General features: G+C 37.0%; 1 protein-coding gene and 1 long non-coding RNA gene across 4 annotated transcripts in view; one reads left to right on the top strand and one right to left on the bottom strand.

Moving 5' to 3' along the window:
- Positions 1-17,240, top strand: part of LOC127867137 (uncharacterized) — a 142,208-nt gene extending 124,968 nt beyond the window's left edge. Inside the window, exon 2 of the long non-coding RNA XR_008043312.1 lies at positions 17,122-17,240. This is a non-coding gene — a long non-coding RNA (uncharacterized LOC127867137). The remainder of the gene's footprint in view (positions 1-17,121) is intronic.
- Positions 1-27,016, bottom strand: part of LOC127867090 (uncharacterized) — a 165,930-nt gene that overhangs the window by 126,041 nt on the left and 12,873 nt on the right. For all 3 annotated transcript variants that reach the window (XM_052408065.1, XM_052408064.1, XM_052408066.1), the window contains exons 3-4: positions 26,202-26,289; positions 17,897-18,059 (exon numbers count right to left, since the gene is read on the bottom strand). In XM_052408065.1, coding sequence (XP_052264025.1) covers positions 17,897-18,059; positions 26,202-26,279 — 241 coding nt within the window. In that variant the 5' untranslated portion in view covers positions 26,280-26,289. The remainder of the gene's footprint in view (positions 1-17,896; positions 18,060-26,201; positions 26,290-27,016) is intronic.

Consider the following 27,016-nt stretch of genomic DNA (forward strand, 5'->3'; position numbering starts at 1 on the left):
TATGTCTCATTTGTTTATATTTTAAGCGTATACTCAACCAAACCGTAAAGCGTTTAATATCTAGACTTCGGATTTCCTACTTGCCCGTACAAATCGATAGCAACAATAATCAAAAAAGTTGTTAAATCGGTCGTTCAACAACAACAAAACAAATGTGTCCATCGTAAATATTAACTGCGTACTATGGAGTGCTCCGAGAGCCCGCAGTTGATCGCAAAGGTCCGCAAGGCTTCGCTGTTACAGTCGTCTGGAAACCGAAGAGGTGAGTCCGTCGACCACCAGGCTAAAATTACATCAACAACGCCGGGTTTTAGCCAGTATTAAAAATGCCGGGGTGGGGGAGGGGAATTGCTTGGTAGGATGAAAAGAGGCAGTATCACCCTTAAAGATGAACATTTGTCGATATTAAACTGTTTACATTGTAATTATTTCATAGAGTTGTTTTCACTTATGTACACGAGCATAAATTACCTGCATGAACATTTTGTTGTATTGATACTCGTTTAATTTCTTGCAAGCCTAGAACTATTATCATATGACTCGCGTATGACATATGCCGCAAGCGAAGCTCCTGACAATACGAGTCGTGTTCTGAGAAAACTGGGCATAATGCATGTGCGTAAAGTGTCGTGTTAGATTATCCTGTGCAATCCGCACAGGCTAACAGGGACGACAGTTTCCGCTTTTATGACAATTTTTCTTTAAATGAAGTCTTTTCTTAGCATAATTCCAATTTAGGCGGAAAGTGTCGTCCCTTATTAGCCTGTGCGGACTACACATAGCCTGTGCGGACTGCACAGGATAATTTGGGACGACACTTTACGCACATGCATTATGCCCAGTTTTCTCAGAACGCGACTCATAGTGTGCGAATAGACAGGCTGGCCAGGAGCTTCGCTTGCCGTGGTCCGTTCATGAGACCACAGAGACTTGCTCGTTATACCGGACAGGTTTGCTCCTAACCAAACAACGCACACTGGTCATATATGACATAAACCCCATTTTCGCATGACGTTGCTTATATGATGCCCAGCAGTTGTGAAAGCGGATTTTAACAAATGTCGCCCCACAATCGTTCTATCAATATTCGACTTATATAAACTTATATAACAAAAAAAGAAAATTGAGTCTTAAAAGTAGCACTAATAGAAGCTAGAGAATAATCAGTAACAGCAGTAGTAGCAACAATAGCAGTAGCAGAAGCAGTAGAGGTTTTAGCACTAATTAAGTGAATGAATTGTAACACAAGTCTTACCTGTCACTACGGAGATCATAAGACCTATGACGAAGAGGAAAACCACAGCCTTGCTCATCTTTGTGGACTAACAGGCACGGACAGACAAGCAGTGGTTTAACTGAACATCAGTGTGATCAATTTATAAATCATTTCCTACATTTACAGCCAGTAACGGACATTCGAACTAAGGATATTACAGGAGTATGCATGTTTTGCTTTTTCAAGTCCCACTATTTCAATTGACTCTAGAACGTGTCATCGATCGTGTATGATTAAAACCTACCTACATTTATGTGTTCCCCAAAATGTACAGTTTTGTGTGAAGCATTCATATCAAAATTATAATATTTTTTAATATTCATCCAAAGTTTGAAATGTTCCATTTTGTCATTTTGTTATTTGAAAAATCAACATTGTATTGCTGTTAGTGAAAACCGAATTAAAACAACGTAGGCCTTAAATAGTTAACAACGTAAGTGCTGTACGGCCAAATGTCTTTCGCAGGCGGCTAGATTTTTATTGAACAAGGATATAGGACTTGACCGGTTTGTCTTGATATACAAGTTCGGTGGTCTACACCGACACAACACTCGAAGTATTTAGTAGACAAGGGTCGGCGGATGTGTTTACTTAGTTTGCAAAACTAGAAATTAAATGTGCATATGCAATACCAAGAGACGTATTATTGTTCTATACTCTATACAAAAAATGTAATAGTTTTAAACATTATAAATAAATTAAAATAGGAACTATTCAATATTTACATAATTATATTATCAATAAGTATATGATATTTTAGAGGTGTTGAATTGTTTTGCAAAAGCACAGAGACGAGAAAGCAGATTGGTTAATGTTTGGTCCCCATATTCAAACTATCTTCATATAAGTTGCGAGCAGAAATTTCAAATTGAGTCTAAATTGTATGCATCGTTACGTTTGGATGGTTAACTGTCACAGTGGACAACGCTAAATGAACACTGTTTACATGGTAACGTTCTATTATATCAGAGAGCTCTTGATGCCAATGGAACACTCAATGGGATAGTCGTCGATGCAGGATGCGATCTTATGGGTTAAAATTGTATTGGACATGGGTAACACTATTTGAATGCCATATGTTCATTATTTAATTTAAATCTCGATAAATATCACATCCATGTTTTTTCTTTTTATAACTTTATAGTAGACATTATACAAAAGGAGGAACCATTTTTGAATCCAGAAACTCTATCAGGAGATATTTGTCTTGATTTTGTGAGTCGCGTTCTGAGAAAACTGGGCTTAATGCATGTTCGTAATTTGTTGTCCTAGATTAGCCTATGCAGTCCGCACAGGCTACTAAGGGATGACACTTTCCGCCTTAACTTGATTTTCGGCATAGAGGGACTTCCTTGAAACTAAAAATACCATAAAAGCGGAAAGTGTCGTGCCTGATTAGCCTGTGCGGACTTCACAGGCTAATCTGGGATGACACTTTACGCACATGCATTAAGCCCAGTTTTCTCAGAACACGACTCTTATTAACAACTTTCATAACATAACACGCAGCATAATAATATACTAATTTAACAGGGATCACCTTATCAGAACGGTCAATGCAAAGCATCGGGGATTAAAACCGGTTTGAAAATTAGCCGATCCGAATCAGGCTCCTCCTGATTTTGAATAACACACAAACAGCACACTGACAACAACTGACAAATTATGTTTAATGAACAGAGACCATTAGACCTCATGTCTGATAAACAGAGACCATGAGACCTTATGTTTGATGAACAGAGACCATTAGACCTTATGTTTGATGAACAGAGACTATTAGGCCTTATGTTTGATGAACATAGACCATAAGACCTTATGTTTGATGTACAGAGACCATTATACCTTATGTTTGATGAACAGAGACTATTAGGCCTTATGTTTGATGAACATAGACCATTAGACCCTATGTTTGATGAACAGAGACCATTAGACCTTATGTTTGATGTACAGAGACCATTAGACCTTATGTTTGATCTACATAGACCATTAGACCTTATGTTTGATGAACAGAGACCATTAGAACCTATGTTTGATGAACAGAGACTATTAGGCCTTATGTTTGATGAACAGAGACCATTAGACATTATGTTTGATGTACAGAGACCATTAGACCTTATGCTTTTCTCCTTCTCCGGTATACGAAGCAGTCAACGCTATATCTTTTACCCCATACCCTGAGGTCTGAATAATGAATATCATATTTTGTTTTAGGGCGACTATTTGCTTGCCTGAATCCAATTTTTCACGCTATTGTTGTTCATGTTTGTAATTCCGTTGTAATACGATGTCAAGGTAAGAAAGAAGTCAATCCTATTAATATAAGCTATATTGTTTCGTTAGCCCCAGCTTGTATGTAACATTCTCTGCTATCCTGGTAGAACGAGGACCTGATATCTTCGGAGAAGATCTTCTAAAGGCTCCCTTGCTCACAAGGGATACTATGGAAAAGACGTTGAAAAACATCATTGCATAAAATACAGCAGACAATTATGTGACCGCGTCTCTTAAACATAGGTTTATTAAATCTTCATATCTTAAAAACGCAGACAATAAGTATTTATTGTTGTATCCGTATTATCTAGGATGTGCGTCTTGACCTAAGAGGTTTCTTTTCCCCGCGTATATCTGCCATTTAATGTAAAGTGTTTAAAATCACGTTTGTTTCAGTACAAAAAAGGCATTCCATTTAATGTCTTTACAAGCCATTATAAACCATACGGACGAAATACAAAAAGAGATAAGTCTATCTGGATATCAATCTGAATACTTTTGCAAACGAATGCTTGTGGAAAAGCATTCTTCTTTTTCTAAAGTGGCTGTATGTAATATTGTGTCGTGTTGTCAGTTATCTTCATAAAAAACAAAGAACATTTCAAACTGTTCAATCCGTTCACGTAAACAATACTTCAAGGTTGTTTAATTAAAATCAACTGATAAATATATAACAGTATTTTGACGACAGCATTTTCAAGTATCATCCGCAATATAAATACTAAAGTTATTTTTAAGAATTCGCAACTAAAATTCGATTTTGTTTTCGATGCGTCAATCTTTGAACATGTCCCTTTAAGAAGTCGTTTGCACTAGGAAATATGTGGAAGAGTAGTGATATTCGATATGCCTCGAAGAAACTATTTTTCTTATTCTGCAGGCTACAGATCAATAACTCGGTATATCAAATGACCCGTAAGCGGAAAACTGATGTGCTGTTTCCTGATAATGCAACCCCCGCTAATGGGTCATAATATAATTCTTTACGTGATCAATATCATTAGAGATGTTAACCGATTCGGGTTTAGCATTTAAGACGCTGAATTCTATGAAAATGAAAAGTAACACAAAAAGGTCCAGCCAAAAATACAATCAAACAATTACAACAATCCATCTATTCAAAATTGTACTCATTGAACGTGGTCAATATTTCATTTGGTTGTATTCTTGCGCGTTTTGCATTCGTTAAGTGAGACCGTTACAGTGCACTCACTCAGGTACTCTTCAACAGATTAAACTCACTTCAATATCGGTACCTAAATATTGTCAAACATAAAGGTCAGTGCCACGTTAATATTGGCGAACTATACTTTATCATACATATTCACATAGTCACATATGGTGTTATTAGTCATAATGCGGGATGGCTTGTATTTGCATTTTTTGCATGAAACACACGTAAAATATAGCAGTCACGGTATGTATGTCAGTGCATCTTACACGTTGACTGCTAAACGTAATACAATTCGTTAAACAAACGTATGATATAACACTCGGGGTAGGTGTTCCAGTGCAAAATACGCAGTGACCGCTAACTGCATTATGATACTCTACACAAACGCAAAATATAATCGTCTTTATGTACGGGGCTTTGACGTTTATCTTTGGAGCGGGATAACGAATGTAGGCGCGGTTTGACACTGGCGGCTACCTTCCGAAACAGCTAGATATATATCGAGACGCGTTCTGGGAAAACGGGCGATGTTTGAATTTTAATAATGTCGAGGACGACATTTTCTTAGAGAGGGGAAATGTGTTGTAGACGTATTTCATTGTTGTAAATATATTTAGTTCATAAATATATTTATTCTGAATGATATTGAAGTAAATTATTTTTTAAAGGAAACATTGCTCTGATTGTTCAATGGTTGGACAGAGTAGATTTTAACTGTAAATAGAATTAGTAGCGTTCTTTTGTAGTAGTTGATTAGTTTTCAGTATGTAGAGACTGGGTAGAAAGGTGAACTGTTTTTACTAACATTTTAATACGTTAATTGGCTTGTCAAGCATGAGTTTATTCACTCAACCACATCCGTGTGCATGAATGACTATTTCGAATGTCATTCTTTGCATATCATTCATGCTGTCAACCTGTATGTTTATGATATTAAATCATAAATATAATATATTTAGGTAAATATGCATTTTATACATCTTTTATATCCATGTCGGTCGGTTGTATTATTGTAATTATTTTTTTTTAATAGTTGTATTTGTGTATTAATTCAGTTGGTATCTTACCGTCGGAACACATAATTGTATATATAATTGAAATGTATACTTATTATAAGAATGTCAATTCTTTGCATATCATTCATGCTGTCAACCTGTATGTTTATGATATTAAATCATAAATATAATATATTTAGAAACCCAAACGTGTTGTTCGAAGAAAGAACCCTAAACGCCCATACGGCAACATATGTGTGTGAGGCGTCCTTCAATATTATCATGTGCAGTCCGCACACATGCTAATCAGATACAATACATATCGCGTTAATGGTATTTTTCGTTGTAAAAAAGTATCTTCATATTAAGAATCCAGTTTAGGCGGAAAGTGGCTGATAAGCCTGTGTGGTTTTACAAACTCTAAGCTGGAACGACGTTTTCAACACATGAATTATGCCCAGTTTTCGCAGAGCGCGGCTCACATCATTACCGCTCTGATAGCGCCCAATATTAAGAATACCAATAAGGATTAAATATGTTCGTCAGAAAACGTTTCTCATGCACTTGATTAACCTTTATCGCGAATATAAACATCAAATAATCAAGCGCTGTACTTGAATGAGTCGCGTTATGAGAAAACTGGGCATAATGCTTGTGCTTAAAGTGTAGTCCCTGATTAGCCTGTGACGGCACTTTACGCACATGCATTATGCCCAGTTTTATCACATTAATAAACAATTATTTGCATTTTTTGAAAAAGTACAAAACAATTAATTAAACATCTAGTTCAACAGCGTAGAAAACGTATTTCCATTTCCGCAAGATTGAAATTATACCGCTGGTTCAATATTGAATAATTTTCTACCTTTTTAAAGCTTATAACTTCCTTTAAATCTGTAATTGTTACCATAGACCGTAAAGGATGACCTTGACCTTGACCTTAACCACAATGTGTTTGTCAGAAACACAATGCCGCCTGTGTGTGTTTCAGAGTTTATTTACAGGTCCTACTGGCCTCTTCACGAGGTTACGGTAGCCCGACCTGCCCCTGTGACCTCTCAGGGGAAAAAGATTAATTTTAGAGCCAAAGTAGGTCAAATTTACCCCGGCTTCCCGGGTATTCGCCAAATACTTTAATTTTTAAAAGAGTTCCGTGCACGTTGGCCAATGAGACCTTAATGTGCTATCTACCTAAAGGTGGTGATGAGGTGCGGATCCCGCCGAGTGTCCCGCACATTACTAATGTACAAGACACTCAACGCGACCCACATCCCAACACCACCCGGTACGTAAGACCCGGAACACACACACGTATCGCTCTCACACCCCCACTCATTACGGGTGGCGCGTATGAGAGCGCCACGCCCGTGTGTTCCGGGTTCCTTGGTGGTGATCTGTGTATGGTTGTGTATAGTGTGTGGTATGTGATTGTTGTGCATTTGTCTGGAGCGGAAAAGGAGGTGTCTGTCGGTTATTTACGGTCGTCGGTCAGTCGTGAAGGGTTGTATATTGTTGCAGTTCCCAGATCGCAGAACCCGCCGCCCCCGCACAAGCGCACCCACGCCGAGCGAGCCCGAGCCCCCCCCCCCGCTCCCGCATACGGCCCCGGCCTGAGCACCCAACCGCTGGAGACCCCCGAGACAAGCACCCTCATCCACCTACTCGCTGCGCGCGACAGCAAATCAGTCAAGAACCAACCATGGAGCCCCCCAAAGCCCTACCCAGAGTCACCATCGTTCTTTCCCACCCGCCTGCCAAACATCCAGACCATGTATCAAGCTGGGATGTATTAATTTTGTAGTTATGTTGTATTTGCTATTATAATTGGATAGGTAAAGTAAATAAATGATCTAAAAACGCCGTTGATATATCATATGATTTATTTATGTTTGATATTAATTTGTAAAACTCATAGTATTATAGATTATGTCCTATATTCTAGCTTTCATTTACCCAAGTGTGGTTGTTGTGCTCTCCGCCCCATGAGAGGTGTTAGTGGGGGTTCGAGCAGGATACAGTAAACGCCCCGATTCCAGAGGCGCCCCTGGTTCTTTTAAGTGCCCGGTGTATAGCACCGATACACTGCATCCCCGTTTAACGTCCCTCGCGGAGGACATATTAGTACATAGTGTTAGTATTGGTACTTATATACATGTGTAGTTCTGCTGTCTTGTGTCATAACTTGCGGTAACGTGGGCTCTCTCTGTTGCTATTTGGTATATAGTTTGGATGTTATTGCGAAGGGCAGGCTAGTTTTTGAAAGATCATGTATTTGATGATAGAAGAAGGGGACTATGTTTGTTTGATTGGGCCGAGATGACTAGTTTATTGGGGGGCAGACAATCTCTTTGTAAATTCTTTCTTATTGACGTGTTAAGTGTCTTGTGAGACTGTGGTGTTGTAAGGGTCAGACTAGTTTTGATAGGTCATTTATTTGATGAAAGAAGAGAGGGGCTGAGTTTGAGTAAATTTGGTATTAGTGAGAGCGTACACGTTAGTGTTTCTGGTTATAAAAGCAAAGACAGCATTCCTATGTGTTTGTGTAATATGCCAGGTTAGTATCGTGGTCTGGTCTAGGGTATGTCGAGCTAAGGGTTCGATCCGGCTACATAGGAACATATAATGGTTAGTGTACAAATGAACTGCAAACAGTCATTCTTTTCAGTATCTTTCAAGAGGGACGGCATGTAGCGTCTCTCGCTGAGGACATATTAGTATATAGTGTTAGTATTGGTACATATACAGATCTGCTGCCTTGTGTCATGTTTTATAGTAGCTTGGGCACTCTCTGTTGCTATTTTGGGAAATGGTTGTATGTTGTTGTGAGGGTCAGACTAGATTTTTGACAGATCATGTACTAGATGATAGAAGAGAGGGACTGAGTGTGTGTAAATGGACCAATATGACTATTTTGTTTTGTGGGCTTAGACCATTTCGAGATTTTCTTTCTTTTTTCTGAGGTGATTGCCTGTGGCACTGTGGTGTTGTGTGGGCCAGACTTTGTTTTTGATAGATCATTTATTTGATGATAGAAGAGATGGACTGTGGTTATGGTAGTTTGGTATTAGGAGAGTGAGCGCTTTACTGGTTCTGGTTATGTATGATATCAGAGGCAGCAGTTCTATGTGTTATTGTGGCTATTACAATGGTTAGTAAATAAATGGACTGCAATAAGTTATTCTATCTATACACTGAGAAACAAATATACTAATTATCATCACTTTTCTTTTTTTGGTAATCTTGGGTGGGTCGTGTCGACAGAGCCACGGTGCGAGGGGGGCGCCTCACCACCCCAGCCGACACGCTCCATCCAACATTTTTTAATATAATGCATATATAAAATACATGGTTGTGATATCTACATCTAAAGGGGTTGTACTGAAGGTTTCTCTATTGAGTTACCTGAGTGCGCACTTAATGCGGCTTCCGTCTCTGTGCGGAAGTGTAGTGTCTGCGTGCTTACCCCACTACCGTCGTCGTCGGCTGCTGCGTGCTGGGTGCAGCGGAAAATTTTTAAAATAACGAGGACCAGCACAGGGGGGGGGAGGGTCTCGCGGAACCCGGATACTGTTAGCCCGATTTTTTGGTTTACAAAGGGGGGAATTTTAGATTTGTCCATATCGTTACATAGTGGTTACAGATGTTCGTTTTTATTTTTATCAAGCGTACCTATCCGTCATTGATTCTGATAGCGTGCCCTTAGGGTTAAATTGCGTTTATGTTGTACGGTCGCGGTTGTTAACGAGACAGGCGGCCGATACATTTCATGATTTGGTTGACAGTTATATTCGGTACCGTAATCCCTTCCGTCGTTTTATTAAGAGAGTGTTGTTGTTGTTTTACTGGGTTATAATGTGTAGCTTGTCAGCCCTTGCCCATCCGTGGCGTCGTCACAGGGCACAGACCAGGGGGCCCCACTGACACACAGGTGTGACCCGTTGGCTATGCCCTGCGACGGAGTAACTATAGGTCGGTTGTCATATCCGCGTTATGCTCAGGCCGTGATAATACCGTAGGTTCACTCTGTGCGGGCCCGGGCGAGAGGCCCCATTGACACACAGAAGTGACCAGTCATCCGTGCCCGCCCAGAGGGCCCCTTTATGGCTATAGTCCACGGACGGGGTCCGGCAGACAGGGTAAATGTTATGTAGTTACCTAGATGGGTTTTTATTCCGGCACCGGGACGCGCTTTATTCGCACTTTTGAAAGTTACGCGACTTGTTTATACGCATATTTTTGCTATTTCGGATAAGCCTAAGGAAGATAATTTATGCAAGAAGATTCTGGTTTGGTTAATATGCCCTACTGTATCGCTTTATTTTATAGATTAAGTGCAGGTATGAATCTAGTTTTAGCCTTAATTTTAACAGAATAGATTTTGTGACGCTAAATGGTTGAAGTTTCGAGCGTTTGTGGGGTATTTCCATATATGTTTTATATTGCAAGGGAGGTAATTCTAAGCCGTTAAAGTTCCAAATTGAGTCTTTTTTTTTCCTTATATTTGTGTCTGTTTTCAAGTCAGTGGTGGGTTGAAAAATAAATTACTATTAGTATTAAGTAAAAATGGCTATTGGTACAGAAATAAGGTGTTCATATAATTGTTCGTTTAATGCGAATTGCCTTATATCTTGTTTTTGCAAGGGAGATAATTGAATTACGCAAAAAATCGTAAAAATAGTCCTTTTCGTACATATTTATGTTTGTTTTGCAATATATATGGGAATTAAACCTTAAGTTACTATTAGTATGGGGACGAAGAGATATTGTTACGGATATATGATATCTGTATAAAATCTTGGGATAAATCGATAGATATATATACTGTTATAATATTTTCTCTCATGCGGCGTCTCCCGCATCACCGCGGCGTCCCACTCTGGACTCCCGCTTTCAGCAGTCACAAGGGTCTACGGTTGAATATTTAGGTTGTTAGGGAAGCAATTTATCTAGTGTATTTATATTGTAATATTTATAATATTTAGATTGCTAAGATTGCTGTGTATTTAACCTGTAATATTTATGTTTTATTTTAATAAGGCATACGCAGTGGAAGCTCGCTAAGCGGAGTATTTTAACTGTTTGTCTAATGTGCGATGTAATTAGTGTATTTATATTTTATTGAGATATCCCGTAACTCGCAAAAATTTAAAAACATGTCTTTTAACGGATCCGATCTTGTTCGGCGGCATTAACAGTAGACGGCGATCAATTTTAACAGAGATATTGTTATATGCTGCTATTATACCTGCACTTAGTTCTAGTCTTTGGGCCGCGTGTTGAGGGCATATGAAGAATAAATGTTCGAAGGTGTCTGGGACACTGCATTTGGGGCACAGAACAGTTTCGTAGCTATCACCGTGTAACCTAGTCACCCCTAAGCGCATACGCGTATATGCCCTATCTTCTTGCTTAATGGGGCTATAGATATGGATCTTATGGCTGGGGTTAGTGATAAGTGGTAAATCATGCTCAGTGCAGTATTTTGACCATTTGTAGTCCTGTTCATTGTACGCTTTTTGGTTTATAATGGCTATAATTTCGCGTGCGCTGGGTTTTAGCTCAGAGAGTAGGCCGTCTTGGGATCCTAACTTGGCAAGTTTATCTGCGTATTCATTGCCCGGGATGCCTACATGACTAGGTATCCATATAAGTTTAAGAGATATGTTTTTATTAGTCAGTTTTGTGATACCTTTTAGAGCTGCGTATATCAAATCTGGTCGCGTTTTCGAGGATCCTGCGTGTAGTGCTTGCAATGCGCTAAGAGAGTCGTTTAAAATCGCGTAGTTTGTCTGTTCGTGCGTGTTAAGCGTGTTAAGCCACCTTACTGCGTCATTAATTATTGCTAGCTCGCAGGCAAATATGGAAAGTCCTTTTTAAGTTTTAATCTGTTGTGGTGGATAATGGCATTTTGAGGGTTGTATACTACGCACGCAGCGCCGGCTAATTTTAAATCCTCGTTTTTACTATCGTCTGTGAAAATCTGTGTATACCCGCCGTATGTATTATTTATGTAATTTAAGGCTATGGTTGCGCTATTGGAGTCGATTTCGGATTTTTTAATCAGTGTTGATAGATGAAAGTCGATGTCAGGTTTTACTATTTCACTAAGGCTGTAGTAGGTAGGTGGTTGGAGTTCAATTTCGTTAATTTTATAGTATAAATTAAGCGCTCGGACATTTTGCGCGTACGGGACTCCAATGCGACTTTTAGGTTTACGGTAGGCCGGGTCTTCGGTGACCTTTGAGTTGATCGGTAGGTTGTTTTCCATAGGATTAGTGCGCGCGTAATACTTCATTTGATTTATTTGCCTTTGATGGTCCAGGTCAAGCATTCCACACTCGAGATGGATAAGAACGGTGCTTGTGGTTTTACGTGTGCCCGTGATTATTTTGAGTGCCGTGTTTTGGATAACTTGTAGCTTTTTAAGTAGTTTATCGCTGGCTGAGTTATATGCTATGCTTCCGTAATTTATCTTTGCCCAGATAGTGGCTTTGTAAATACTCATCAGTGCTTTCTTGTATGTGCCCCAGTTATTTTTTTGGATGCATTTGAGAAGACTAAGATCTTTCTGGCAGCGCACTGTTAATTTGAGGATGTGTTCTTCCCATGTTAGGTATTTATCAAATGTCATTCCTAGGAAAGTAATTTTGTCGAGGTACGGGAGCGGAGCGCCACACAGTGTTAATAGCGGAAGTTCTGTGATTTTTTTAGAAGTTGTTTTGGATGCGCGGTTAGAAAAAACAATTGCTTGAGTTTTAGAGGGATTAATTTGAAAGCCGTATGATGCACTCCAAGTTTCTATAGCAGTCAGGGCGTTTTGAATTTTATCAATTGCTAGTTTAGGCGACCATGAGGTAGTCCATATGGCACTGTCATCTACAAAGAGGGAAAGATCAATTAGGCCTGTTTTATTTTGTGCATTATGCTTATGAATCGTGCGTTCTAGCGAGTTCATTGTAACGGAGGATAATATGGGGGAGAGAACACTTCCCTGGGTGCAGCCGTTTGTTGTGTCGACCGTTTCGGAAGTCGCGTCATGTATTCTTACTTTTATTTTCCACGTTGTGAGGAAGGCTGCGAGCCATTTGAGCATGGTGCCCTCTATACCTAGTGTATGTAGCATAAGAATCGCATGTTCTTTCCATAATTTATTGAACGCGGCAGTGAGATCTAAGAAAACGGCTGCTACCGATTGGCCTAGATTTTGAGCTCTTCTGATGTCGGCTTCGAGGCGCACTATATGGTCTTCGCACGAGTGGTGAGCTCTACACCCTGATTGATTTTTCGAAATTAGGTTGTGTTTTTCAAGATAAGCGCATAATCGGGGTTTAATCATTTTTTTGCATTAGTTTTGTGAATGTTGATGTTAACGAGATAGGCCGGTATGAGGCTGGAGATTCTTTGGGTTTATTAGGTTTGAGGATCGGTATAATTGTTGCCTCATGCCATTCATCAGGGAGGGTGCCTTCGGCCCACGATTTATTGTATAAGGCGAGGAGCTCTTGTTTTGCAGAGAGAGGGAGTTGTTTCAGTATTTTGTAATGTATATAATCATCACCTGGCGCGCCATTTTTACAAGTCAGTAAGACTGTTTCTAGTTCGAATAAGCTAAAAGGCGAATTGTATTTGTGAGTTTTGGTCTGTGTATGAAATTCGAGCCATTCTGGAAATTCATTTTTAGTTTTAAGTTTTCGCGCAATGAAGGCTCGAGAGTAGCCTTCGTCGCTGCTTACCGTTTGGTAGTGGTGTACTAAGGCCGTAGCTTTATCGGCGTTTGTTACAAGTATTTCATTATTGATGCGGAATATCGGAGTTATAGGAGGCGGTCTGCCTTGCATACGGTGTACTTGAGACCAAAGTTCTTTGCTAGTGGTTTTATACGAAAGATTGTTACAGAACTCGTTCCAGCTATCTAGTTTTGCTTTTTTAATTACTTGTTTTACCGTAGCGCGGGCTTCTTTAAGTTTTTCATATTTGGGACCCGTTCTGATTCTGATGCATTTTTTCCTGCATTTTTCGCGGTATTTAATAGCGGTTTCACATTCCTCGTTCCACCAAGGTACAGAGCGTTTAATTTTTTAGGTTTTTTGTTGGCTATGGGAATAGAATTGTCTAGCGCTGTCGTGAGTTTATTTAGATAGGAATGGAAGTGAGTGTTAGAGTCAGTATTATCTTCGTTGGGCAGAAATTCGTTATTGCATTGAACTTTAAAGTTATTCCATTGATCAAGTGTAGCTTTATGGATTTTCCACTTATGTTGTATTGACGGAAGGGTGTGTTCAATTTTCAGTTTTAAATTCACCACGATAGGGAGATGGTCGCTACCAAATGAATTGTCGAGTACATTGAAGTCGCTTATCGCTTGTAATTTAGCTGATATAAGGGCGAGATCGATCGCGCTGTCAGAATGGCCGGCGCGGTCGGCCAGTCTCGTGACCTGTCCGTCGTTTAAGAAATTGAGGCTTGTGTTATTTAGTAATTTTAATAGATTTTCCGCATGATCATCACATCGTGGATCGCCCTCGGGGTTCCAGCAAGGGTGTTTGAGGTTAAAATCGCCAATGATAATATTGTTTTGTCTATGGTCTAAAGAGTGAAAAAATGTTGAGTAGTTTTTGAGAGTATTTTCTACAGTTTGAGCGTATACACATTGGATACGAAAGGACAGGTTTTTATCGAGGTAGAGTGTGATAGCACACGACTCAATCGGGCAATCTTGGTTAATCTTGATTTCAGTAAATGGGATTCCCAATTTTACATATATAGCTACCCCCGTGGCCGTTGCCTTTTTTCCTTCTATTGATCTCACGGGTTCTTGGTATCCTTTTAATTGAACTTGTTTATTTTTGCTTCTAAAGTTTGTTTCTTGGATGCATACAACATGTATCTCATTATTATTTACATAATTTTGGAGCTCATACAATTTGTTATTGGTATCATGACAGCCAACCCCTCGGGCGTTCCACGACATTACGGTAAGATTTGAAGTAATATTTGGTGCTGTCGTAGCCATTGAGGGGCTTGTATTGGGAGATTGTACAAGCTTAAGGGGTTGTTCTATTAATATAAACCGTACGCGTGGCGGAAGTATATCTGGAACGGCTGCGCGAGCGCTTGCCTTCTGTGATGGCTATGTCGCATGATGATAGGATTCGGGCGGTACCGGTTCAGATTAAGTTTTTTCCTATGGATGTGTAGAGGCGAGCTCTCATGGTTTTTAGGTTGCCAGTAGTGACGTTGGAGTTGTGTGCGTCGTGGTGTTTGTTGTTGTTGTTGTTTGGGGGTGACCGGGTTGTTTGCGTTAATGGTTTGGTTGTGGGTTTTTGCTTGCTGTGATTGTTGTTGTTGTGTGGGAGGAGGGTTCATGACCTGTTTTGGTTTTGTGGGTTGAACGGGCGTTGGTGATGGTTGCACGGGCGGTGTTGATTTGATGTTGAGTTGCTCAGCCTCTCTTTCAGGGAATTTATTTTTGAGAATAGTTAGTATTTCTGCTTCAGATTTACCTACCAGTTGTTTAGCAATCACAATGCCGCCTACTGCGCCGCTTTGATTAATTTAACAAAAATATATACGTGGGCAGGTCAGATAACTATGTCCATTTAAAGCTTATTACTTCCCTTGACTTTGTTTTTTGACCCTATACCTTGAAGGATGATGTTCACCTTGAAATTTTACCACTCAAAATGTGCAGCTCCATGAGATACACATGGATGCAAAATATCAAGGTGCTATCTTCAATATTTAAAAAGCTATGGCCAATGTTAAGGTTTTAGAACGACGACTACGGCGGACGGCGGACGACGAGTTGGCTATGGCAATAGCTCGGAGTTTCTCCGAAAACAGCCTCTTTAAAAAACTAACAAAAAGAAAACTTACATAAGGATACACACGCTTAGAGCAAAACGAGATTAACGGTATAACTAGATTAACGAAAATCAACCATTACGTTTATCATGTATGAAAATATTTCCGCATAAAAACATCAATACTATAACATATATCTTTGTATCTTTAGATTCAATACAAACTATGTTTTTTGATGAAAACAGATTATCCGTGTTCAATAAAAGTTTACATTCACTTGTCCAGTAAAAAACACGAGCAATTATACATTCACATGAGAAGTAGTTTAATCAATTCGCATAAAACAACTGCACTTTATTTCTTATTTGTGAATGCAACAATAGCGTTATTGAAGACATTTTAAAAATACGAATGAACACAGATACATGTATGCACAATTTTTATCGATAAGTGCAAAAATGTGTTCAATACTTTTTGATCAATATTACAAATCACAACAATGTTTCTACTCAACAAGGAAAACAAGAATATTATCAATACATTTACAGCAATTACAACAATACCAGTGGACTTTCAGTAACTGCCAGTAACACATATATTCATTCAGAGCAAATGCGTTAACAATACCAACCATAAACCAAGTGAACATTTAGATAAGAAGATGAGATACAAATGACACAAACACACTTTATTTCCTAACATGCTTACGCAAATAAACACAAGTCACATTTCTACATACGTCGACAAAATGGGTTACTACTATAAGCTCTAAAGGGAAATATATGCATAACTTGAAATTATACCGCTGGTTTCCAAGCGCGATACGTACATATTTTGTTAAGATATATACAATATAGCAAAATTACTTTACATAACGTTATTTTGCAAACTAATGTTATCTATGCGAAGCCGATTGACATTTTTTAATAAAATGTATCGAAATTTATTGTTTCGGTAAAGTTTACAGCCTACTGTAAACAAATCTTTTGTAAAATTGTGCACATTTTTAAAAAGTGAAACAAACGTCTGCAAGTCAAACATCAATTACTGAACAAATCACTAATACGATAAGTTGTATAATTTTCACGTTCCCGGCAACAATGATCGGTGATTCGTTAAATATAATATGTACTCAAAAGTTATAAATACGTGTTGTCGGCGCCTCGATACTGATCTATTGATCATCGTTAACGTTTTACATCAGAATTCTAACATAAATAGCATATTCGTTGATAACTCGACTCCCTTCCATTCTCATCCTCACGCCAACATCCGTTAGAACCTCGTTTATTCGTCTCTCTAATGCCTGCACAATCGCATCGGTATCGTCATACTCCGCGTTCTCATCCCTGCAGATTTCCCCTCTGTTCATGAGCATGAGCGTTAGCATTTCCAGCTCAATTCTCCTCCCGCTGTACCATCGGAATGGTTCAGGGTGAGCTACGATGCATTGTCGTATCTTTGGAAGTCTTAGTATCACGCTAGGACCTTCATTGAGCATATCTGTAATCGTTGATATCCATGTGCGTTGCTGTTCCTCATCCAGTCCAGAGGTGGCCATCAAATTCCTTTCTGGAATCATATAGTATGGTAGCTCTAAGGTGATCAATGCAACTCTAAGCGCATCCAATGCTTCATGCAACCACTGCAAAATACTTTTTTTATGAAACGAGGCTTGAGGATTATTTTCCGCCATCCATAAAACGATGTTTTTCAATGTGTACGATGAAACTTCTTTCTTACGTGGATGTAATACATCGTTCTTTATCATTTTCAATAAAACATACAATTTTGTTTGAGTGTCATTAAGATTGCTAATTAGTTCGATCTCACCGGCGTTAAAACACACTCTCCATTCAACATGTTGATATTCACTTCCTTTAAATCCAACAGGCGTAAGAAATGCTCCAAGTGATACGACGTACTGAACGACTTCCGTTGGCGGCCAGTGGCGAGGTCTTGCGGCCCATTTTGACAGAATGTTGGGGCAGTAGTAATGTAATGCATGTACATAGTCATAGTGCAAGTGTCCATGCATTGTTCTCGGAATTGACGGTCCCGCACGCTCATGCTGCACCGTGCCCTCAGGCACGAAGTCTTCGTTCGAATAGTTATTAACATACAAGTCACTGCTCAAAAGTTCGCGACCATATCCGTCATCACAAAACGCATCATTTACTTCCCTGTCAATTGTTGTACCGCGTCTCTCCAGTAGCAGTCTACAGTGACCATGGTAACTCCTGCGGCTGAGTGATCTTAACACGGTTATCTCCCCAGGAAAGGCACATGACTTTACATCATCTTCTAAACAGAATACTCTATTATTTACAGTCATTATATCCACATCACTTTCCAGGTAGCTGCTCAGCCCCTCACCTTTGCTACCCGTAATAATATACGTTGCCTCTCCACATTCCCGTGCAGTTAACAGCTTGCCTGACTCCCGATATGCGTCTCTCCGAGCCTGTATGAGCTCCGTTCCGTAACCGAGCCAGCTCAGTATAGTGCATGTCTCAACGGAGGTATTTTCCCACTGAATCTAAAAAACGTTTCAATTAGAAACACGCTACATGTCATAAATAACATTACATCGTTAGTAGTCAAATAAATCAGCGATACTAAAATTATTCCAATTTAAATTATTCTTTTACGGCCATACCATTCGATGTATTATCAATTTAAAATTCTAACACGACACGCGACTTGTTTTCTATAGACAAAGAAGGAAATCAAGCGTGGGTTATTCTGCAATAACTTATGGGCGGAGCTTAATGTTTCGAAAATAGTTCCGAATAAATAAAGAAAATATTGCAGTAAAATGCACGTGCTAAAACCCGCTCTGAAAGAAATGTAATAAATGTAGCATGTATAAATGTAATGAAATAACAAATTGTATATTTGGTGATAAGTGGCATAACCACACCTACAAAGAATGTTATTGGTTAGGAAGCGTAATTCAGAAAACATTTATAGCATGTCAGCTTTTCAGTAGCATCAATAAACGTGCCGTCATTAAGTTTCTACGATTGTTGTTTTCAATGAAAGTGACGTCATTTGCAAAATATTTATGAATGAAAACGACGTCATATGTTTGTACACATCAATGACGTCACTAAATAGTGAACTTTGTACTAAGAAAGGCGGAGTATTGAAAAATATAGTTACGTCCTAAAGCTTGAACCAAATCAATCAGAATCGTGTTAGAATCGAAATAATATTTTTCTATAATGGTTTGTTGTCGAATAATCCACAGTTAGTTGTATAGATGCGTGTTATTTCGCACTCGTGATTTAATTCCTACGCATCAATACTCCTTACTGTGGGTTATTCGACAACAAACCATGATAGAAAAATAGTATTTCTTAAGTATTATCTTGTGAAAATATATTACAATTTCGTGTGTACGTTCTCAGTAAATAATACAATAGTCGGTACAAGTATTGCCAACCATGAATTAATTAATAAATTGAATTAAGTGGATTAAAATAAAGACACTGAAAATATAGACGGTAATCAACGGCGAGTTCATATATATTTATGACATCCATTCATAAACATACTAAACATATAATGTTTAAATCTCTATTATCTGAAATTGCAAATGCGGAACAAATAATGTTATAACTATTGATAATAAACTATATTGCTATAGTTTAAGCTGCATAATTTAACGATATTATATAAGCATTAATTGTTATGTTTGTAAATACAATATTTTGATGTTTAAATAGTTATTAAATAATTTGAAAGGAAACTGTGAAAAACGTTTGCCAAAAAGTTATGTCGTACTTTGGCACGTGCAGACACTGATAAGTGGATTTAAGAAGATTCATGAGAACGGATGTATTCATTTTTATTTTTTCACATTTTTCTAAAGATGTTAACGTATATCTGCCGTTAGTTATGCAAACATTAACCATCTAGATTGAAATGTCATTAATAAATGTAATAGGGGTAGGAAAAACGCAGACATCTAAACGAGAAAACAATGCGTTAATTGTCATTGTGTAGTGGACAAAACTGCACTCGACTTATCATCTTACCCACTCTGGATCAGCAGACGATTTATTTCATAAATCAATCTCTGGGTTAATGGTCGCCATCTTTCGAACTACTTTCAAAAGTACAACAACAACAATAACAGTAGAAGACAATTTTAATTACGAAAAGTTGAAAAATTGAGTACATGTGTCACGGTTGTTGAGTGAAATAGTGTTATTTTCAACTGTGTATGAAGCATGTGAACTGGTAGTGGAGTAACCGAATTGTTGGTGGAAATAGAATTTAGAAATATATCTAATAATTCATCATCGTGTAGCATAATCATCAGCATCATTTCTTTGGAACATTGCACTATTCAAAAAACAAGTGTTTCATAGATATGGTGCTTTTGACATAGTTCACTAACCATCAAGACTGAAATGATTCATGCACTCAGGTAAAGTAAATAATTGAATTTGTGCAGAATGTTTATTTTTTACAAATTATTATTTAATTCATATTGTTTAAAGATTTTGAGAACCCTCACTCGGTGCCAGTGGGGATAAAACAGGGACCTTCTTATAGCTAGATGAATGCATCAAATATGCCAGCAACACTTTATAATCAATAACTTTATAATTGATGATTCTGTTCTTTTAACTACATTACTCATTTACCAAAACAATGTGAAACACATTTTTATGCCCCCAAAGGAGGGCATATAGTGATCGCACTGTCCGTCTGTCTATCCATCACACTTTGCATTTAGGTTTCGAAAAAATGCTCATAACTTCTATGTTGCTTCAGATGTAACATTCATATTTGGTATGCATGTGCATATGGACAAGGCCTTCCCATACACACACAAATTTTGACCCCTTTGATCTTGAACTTAGGGTCGGCTTTTAGGTTTTGAAAAATGCTCATAGCTTCTATTAAAGCGTTTATCGGGGGCGTATGTCATCCTACGGAGACAGCTCTTGTTTTTGCTACTGTCCTCTGCACAAACCATGATATATCTGCATATATGCCTCCAACCAAATCAGTAAAACTATTTGTCACTTAATTACAGTAAACTTATTGCATGTTAACTTTTCAACAATATATATATATATATACATGTATATATAATTATATATAACAGATCTATAAAAAAAACTCACATCAAACTTCAAATTGTTTTAGTAAATTATAGGCTTTAATTGGAATTGTGACATTGACACCACTCATGCATGCGACTATACAATTATACAACTATGGAGCACATTATTTATGAGAAATTCCAATACATCAACATATCATCTCAGATTTAAGGCAGATAATCTAGTGCTTTTTTGCTGCCATTTTTACTAATTACACATTTTTTCATTTTATGTTATGATGCATTGATCTTGTTTCTAAATTAACCAAGCAATCATGTTAAACTTTTGAAGAAAGATGTTGTCTGATAAATATAGAAAATATAATCACTACAAAGTGAACAAAATTCAGATGAATACTGTGACCAACAAAGATTTGCCAAAGAGCAATTCAGATCATGATTTAATTTAAATACAAGTAATATGAAAGTCTGCCTATTGGATCCCAGTTAAGACTTATTTGTCAAATCTGCACATTAATTTTCCCTTAGCCATGTAGAATTGGGGACTAAATACCATCAAGTCATGTAAAAAGGAGCAGGGTATAGCACGCTGCTATTGATCTCTTGAGCTTTCACATGAATTTTAAGGGTAATTTTCATACAACAAATGATATTATGTAGTGTAATGATAAAGCATTATGAGCACAAATTATATCTCTTACTAGTGGTGCAAAAATCATTTAAGTGTCACATTTCAAAAGAAAATTTATATAAAAAGGTGCATGTGTATTATTAATTGTTAAAACGTTATAAAAGGTTATTTCAATTCACTAAAGCATTTAATTACAAGAACAAGTGCATTTTATGTCCATTACAATACATGCAACAGTATTGGCATTGTATTTATCTGCATTTTATGTGCATTTAATACACTTAAAAATGCAGACAAGACACACTTCTAACAGAAACAAATGTATTTTCTTCTGCATTTTTCCAGCATTAATACTCTTCAAGTGTATTTTTTATCATCCCAAATACACTTTACCAGGAAAAAGGTATGTTAAAATGCATTTTTAGTTTGTTTTAAGTATATTTTCAAATGCATTAAGACACTCTTTTCTTTTGCAAAAAATGTTGAACAAAAACTTGAAAATATTTAATATACTAAAGTGTAGTAATAATTAAAGTTTTGTATGAGCATAAAAAACAGTGTCAAATTCATACCAGTGCCTATTTAGTAGCAGTAGGCCTTATATGGTCTACTTGTGGTAGAAATAATGCATTTTGTATAATACAACATACATAAATTAAACAATATAGCTGCCCATACAGTTCAATACAATGTTCAATTAACTACACTATGCAAAGTTGAAATATAACATCAAGCTTGGAATAATCTTTTCAATAATGAATAATATGCTGTTTTAATTTATAAGTGAAATAGACACTTGCATATAAAAACTGATTTTAAATCAAAACTAAATGTTTAATTTGATTTTTAGCTCCACTGGCCAAAGGTCCTGTGTCCATCGTGCATCCATGCATAAACTTTTCCTTTAAACATCTTCTTCTAAACTACTGGTCCAATTCTGATGAAATTTCTTAGGAATGTTCCTGGGGTGTACCTCTTTCAAATTTGTTCAAATTATGCCCCTGGGGTCAAATTTGACTCTGCCCTGGGGTCACAAAATTGAAAATTTGCTTAAATAAGGCCTATTTTGTGAAAACTTTCAAAATCTCCCGTCCATAACCATTGGGCCTAGGGCTATCAAATTTGGTATGTAGAGACATCTAATAGTCTTCTACCAAATTTGTTCAAATTATATCCCTGGGGTCAAATTTGACCCTGCCCCGGGGGTCACAAAATTGAACATATGCTTATATAGGGTATATTTTGTGAAAACTTTACAAATCTTCTCGTCCATAACCATTGGGCCTAGGGCTACCAAATTTGGTATGTAGTGGCATCTTATAGTCCTCTACCAAATGTGTTCAAATTATGCCCCTGGGGTCAAGTTTGACCCTGCCCAGAGGGTCACAAAATTGAACATATGCTTATATAAGGCCTATTTTGTGAAAACTTCAAAAAATTTATTGTCAATAACAATCCGGCCTAGGGCTATCAAATTTGGTATATAGTGACATCTAATAGTCCTCTACCAAATTTGTTCAAATTTAATCCCTAGGGTCAAATTTGACCCTGCCCCGGGGGTCACAAAATTGAACATATGCTTATATAATGCCTATTTTGTGATAACTTAAAAAAATTGTCCATAACCATTAGGCCTAGGGCTACACAAATTGGTATGAAGTGACATTGTATAGTCCTCTACTTAGTTTTTTCAAATTATGCCCCAGGGGTCAAATTTGACCCTGCCCTGGGGGCCACAAAATCAATTATATGCTTATATAGTGCCTATTTTGTGAAAATTTTAAAACTCTTCTTGTCCTTAACCATAAGGCATAGGGCTACCGAATTTGGTATGTAGTGACATGTTATAGTTCTCTACCAAGTTTGTTCAAATTATGCCCCTTGGGTCAAATTTGACCCTGCCCGGGGTCACAAAACTGAACATACGCTTATATGGGGCCTATTTTGTGAAAACTTTAAAAATCTTGTTGTCCATAACCATTGGGCCTAGGGCTACCAAATTTGGTATATAGTGACATCTAATAAACCTCTACCAAATTTATTCAAATAATGCCCCGGGGGGTCACAAAATTGAATAAACGCTTTTAAAGTGCCTATTTTGTGAAATCTTTAAAAATCTTCTTGTCGAAAACCATTTGGACTATGTCTACCAAATTTGGTATGCAGTAACATCTTATAGTCCTCTACCAAGTTTGTTCAAATTATGCCCTTTGAGTCAAATTTGATCCTGACCCGCATGTCACAAAATTGAACATTATATACGCTTATATCTTGCTTATTTTGTGAAAACTTTAAAAATATTCTTGTCCTTAACTCTAGGACCTAGGGCTACCACATTTTGTATGTAGTGAGATATAGTAGTCCTCTACAAAGTTTTCTCAAATTATGCCCCTGGGGTTAAATTTGACCCAGCCCAGAAGGTCACAAAAGTGTACTTGTGCTTAAATAGGGCCTATATTTAAGTATTTGCACATGCAGAGAAATTTGTTTCAGCCTTTTTTTCAGCAGTGGAGTGATACAGGGCCATCATGGCCCTCTTGTTTAAGTACTCAAAAAATGAAACCGTGTTCATGCTTGAATGAACACAGTTTAAAAATGCTGTCAGAATTATAAAATATGCAATTACTATAAATACAAATGCCAGGGAAAAGTGCTCTTTGTACTATAAAATTCGAATGAATATTACAATAATACATTTTGAATACTTTAGTATGTAATTAACAGTTTGTGTCTGAGAAAATCACTAAATTTTATATATTTATTCAAATTCACATAAATCATATTTCAAAAACACATTATTACTTCAAATCCTTTCACACAATACTGAAAAAAATGCACAGTTTCTGATTGTTATTGATTCTTTATTAATTTATACATGTACCATTTTTTAATCTTGATGCATCCTCAATTGTATAATGCACATCTTAATCTGTTTTAACAATTATAATATAAAGATTAAGGCTGACTCAGTAAAATAATATTCCATGATTTCTGCAGTACTTGCAGACAAAATAGGAATACTGCTGTGATATTATCTATCTATCTAATGGGATATTAATTTGGCTTCAATAGAAAAGAATCAAAGCATACACATGTATAAAATGTGTATGTATATATTAGTTAAACTTAAATTGATTGACCATCGATAAAAGATATTATAATATATGTATGTATATATATATATCCTTGTAAAACTAAAAATTAAATATGTAGTTGTTTCTATTACATCATTTAGGACTTTTATTTTCAGACAAAGTAGAGTGAAGCTTAAAACAGTATCCAATTGTAACAGTCAATTTTGGGAAAATCAACCTTATAATTATTTTCTGTGTTGGCCAATGTCATAATTGGTATAAAATGTATATTGAACTGGAAGTTTTCTTTATTTTAAATGATAACATTTGCTTGGTCAGCCATAATTGTCACAATCAAGTGGTCTTTTTACACTGTAGTTTTCTCATTGACTATGGGTTTGTTCTGAGAATGAGCCACACAAAGTATCATTGGGGAGATGAGTTGTCAATTTTATGTTTATCAGTCTTTCATAATCCAGTATACCTGTAAAAAGGGAATTTGTAACTAATAATCACACAATATACACAATTAAAATTGTATGCATTTAGATTTATTTAGTACTGCACATTAATCATTTTCCAAAAATATGTAGCAACATTACATTATATAATGCTGCAATACTAAAGTAATTTACTAATTAAAGGTCGCTGATGTGTAATGGATGTGGTGTCCACCTAATGATCTGGAGGTCACTGGTTTGATCCCCAGTGTGGGAGCATTCTTTAGAAATCTCCAAGAGACACCCAAGTACTGGTTCTAGGCCCAGGAAACGAACTCAAGAGCATTTCACATACATGTACGTAGTTAGTACTTTAAATTTAATCGAACTAAAAAAGGGTTAAAACTAACAACTGAAACCCTTATTAATACATTTTATTTTGAATCAAGCAAATGTGCAAATTCATTAAAAATAATGAGTAAAATTTAAAAATTCTACTTTAAAGTAATCATGATAATTTAGATCCTTTTCAGAATATTTAATGATGATAATGATACAATTATATATTCCCTAAATGATAAAAATAAAACATGTAATGTTAATTAATGAAAAAAAAGTTTTAATTTTATCAATATCATGGTAATTACAACTAGATACAGGCAATTAGATCAGAAACGTGCATTAATTATATTAACCCATTCATGCCTAGCGTCCTGAAAAAAGGATATTGCAAACAGCGTAGACCCAGATGAGACGCCGCATAATGCGGCGTCTTATCTGGGTCTGCGCTGTTTGCTTAAAGAAATTTCTGTAAGAAATATTCTAAATATAGAAATAAATATACCAGACACCCCTACTTTTGGAAATAAATTGATCCAATTTAGAAGGATGGGAGAGTCCACTGGGCATAAATGGGTTAATGAACAACCCAGACATTTGTAGTGATTTATGGTCACTATTTGATTAACGTTCTATACATGACCTGTCATAAAAGGTATTTTTTAGCCAGTACTACAATCGGCAATGATAGTCTGTATTGCATACATATTCCAACGTCTATTATCGATTCGCTTCCTCAAACTGAACAATATTTAATGTTTACATCGCGAAACGTAATGCATCCAGTTTCACTTTCGGTTTGGTTGGTTTTGTAAACACCGTAATTTCATCTTAAAAATTGGATGGTAGGGTGATTAAATAATAATGGAAAAGTAAATCACTTGGATAATAGGTCAAAATGCAACACAAATGAACGTTAATAGTGCTCTTAATATCAAAGTTTCGGTAAAAAGTTTGGCGCTAGTTCAACGCGCATGTATACAGCCTCATAACAATAGACTGACAACCTTTTGGGTAGTAAAGTAGTAATACAAGGCAATATGGCGACCGTTAGCCACGAGGCCTATCTTACGGAGGAATCCGAGATAGCCGATGTATCACGATTGCATCTTACCAGGTCTTGTTTGCTGGACACACTGCCATGTCTTCGGAATCTTTCCGGTTCATCATGTCTTGTGCCACTGTCAGCCATCCATACAGTGCTGAAGTGAGATATTCGATAAATATAGGATCTTGCATGAGTGGTCGTTTTGTATTGAATTTATTGCACTCGTCATCTAAATAAAGATAACAACGAGGTTTGCCGAGTTTTTATCTTTATTTAGATGACGAGTTTAATAATTCAATACAAAATGACCACGAATCTAAGATTCTATTTATAACATGACCAACAAATATTCTCTTTATTTTATGCTCTTTTCACCGTTTATTCACATTGTTAAAGAGTTTAACTGAAGACATTCGCTGGAATAACGATGTCATTTCGTCACAACAATGACGTCATTTCACAGTTATATAACTAGTGTAATAACACCCGTGTAAAAAACAAAATTGAGCATTACGTTATTTCACTCCTGCAGCGTAGGCCATGTTATAAGCTTTTATGGACAAGAATATGTGTAATAGTTCGGGTAATCGTCATGAAAAAAAAATTAACAAGATCACGAATACGCGTGCATGTATTTAATACATATAAACTAATCATAGCTGACACGTTGCAGTACATAAATAAGTTTAAGTTATGTTATGTAACGTTAACAATACTGCTTTTCAATAAAATGCAAATAAGATGGCTTCTGCCCGTGTAAAAGACACGTCTTATATGACACCTGCCTTACCTTATACATCACAATTGATTTATTAGCCTAGTCAGGTAATATGCCGGTTGAATGACTCAAGTTAAATAAATAGCATTACGTCTCTAATATA

This window comes from Dreissena polymorpha, chromosome 2 (genome assembly GCF_020536995.1).
Source record: "Dreissena polymorpha isolate Duluth1 chromosome 2, UMN_Dpol_1.0, whole genome shotgun sequence".
Taxonomy (NCBI): Eukaryota; Metazoa; Mollusca; class Bivalvia; order Myida; family Dreissenidae; genus Dreissena; species Dreissena polymorpha.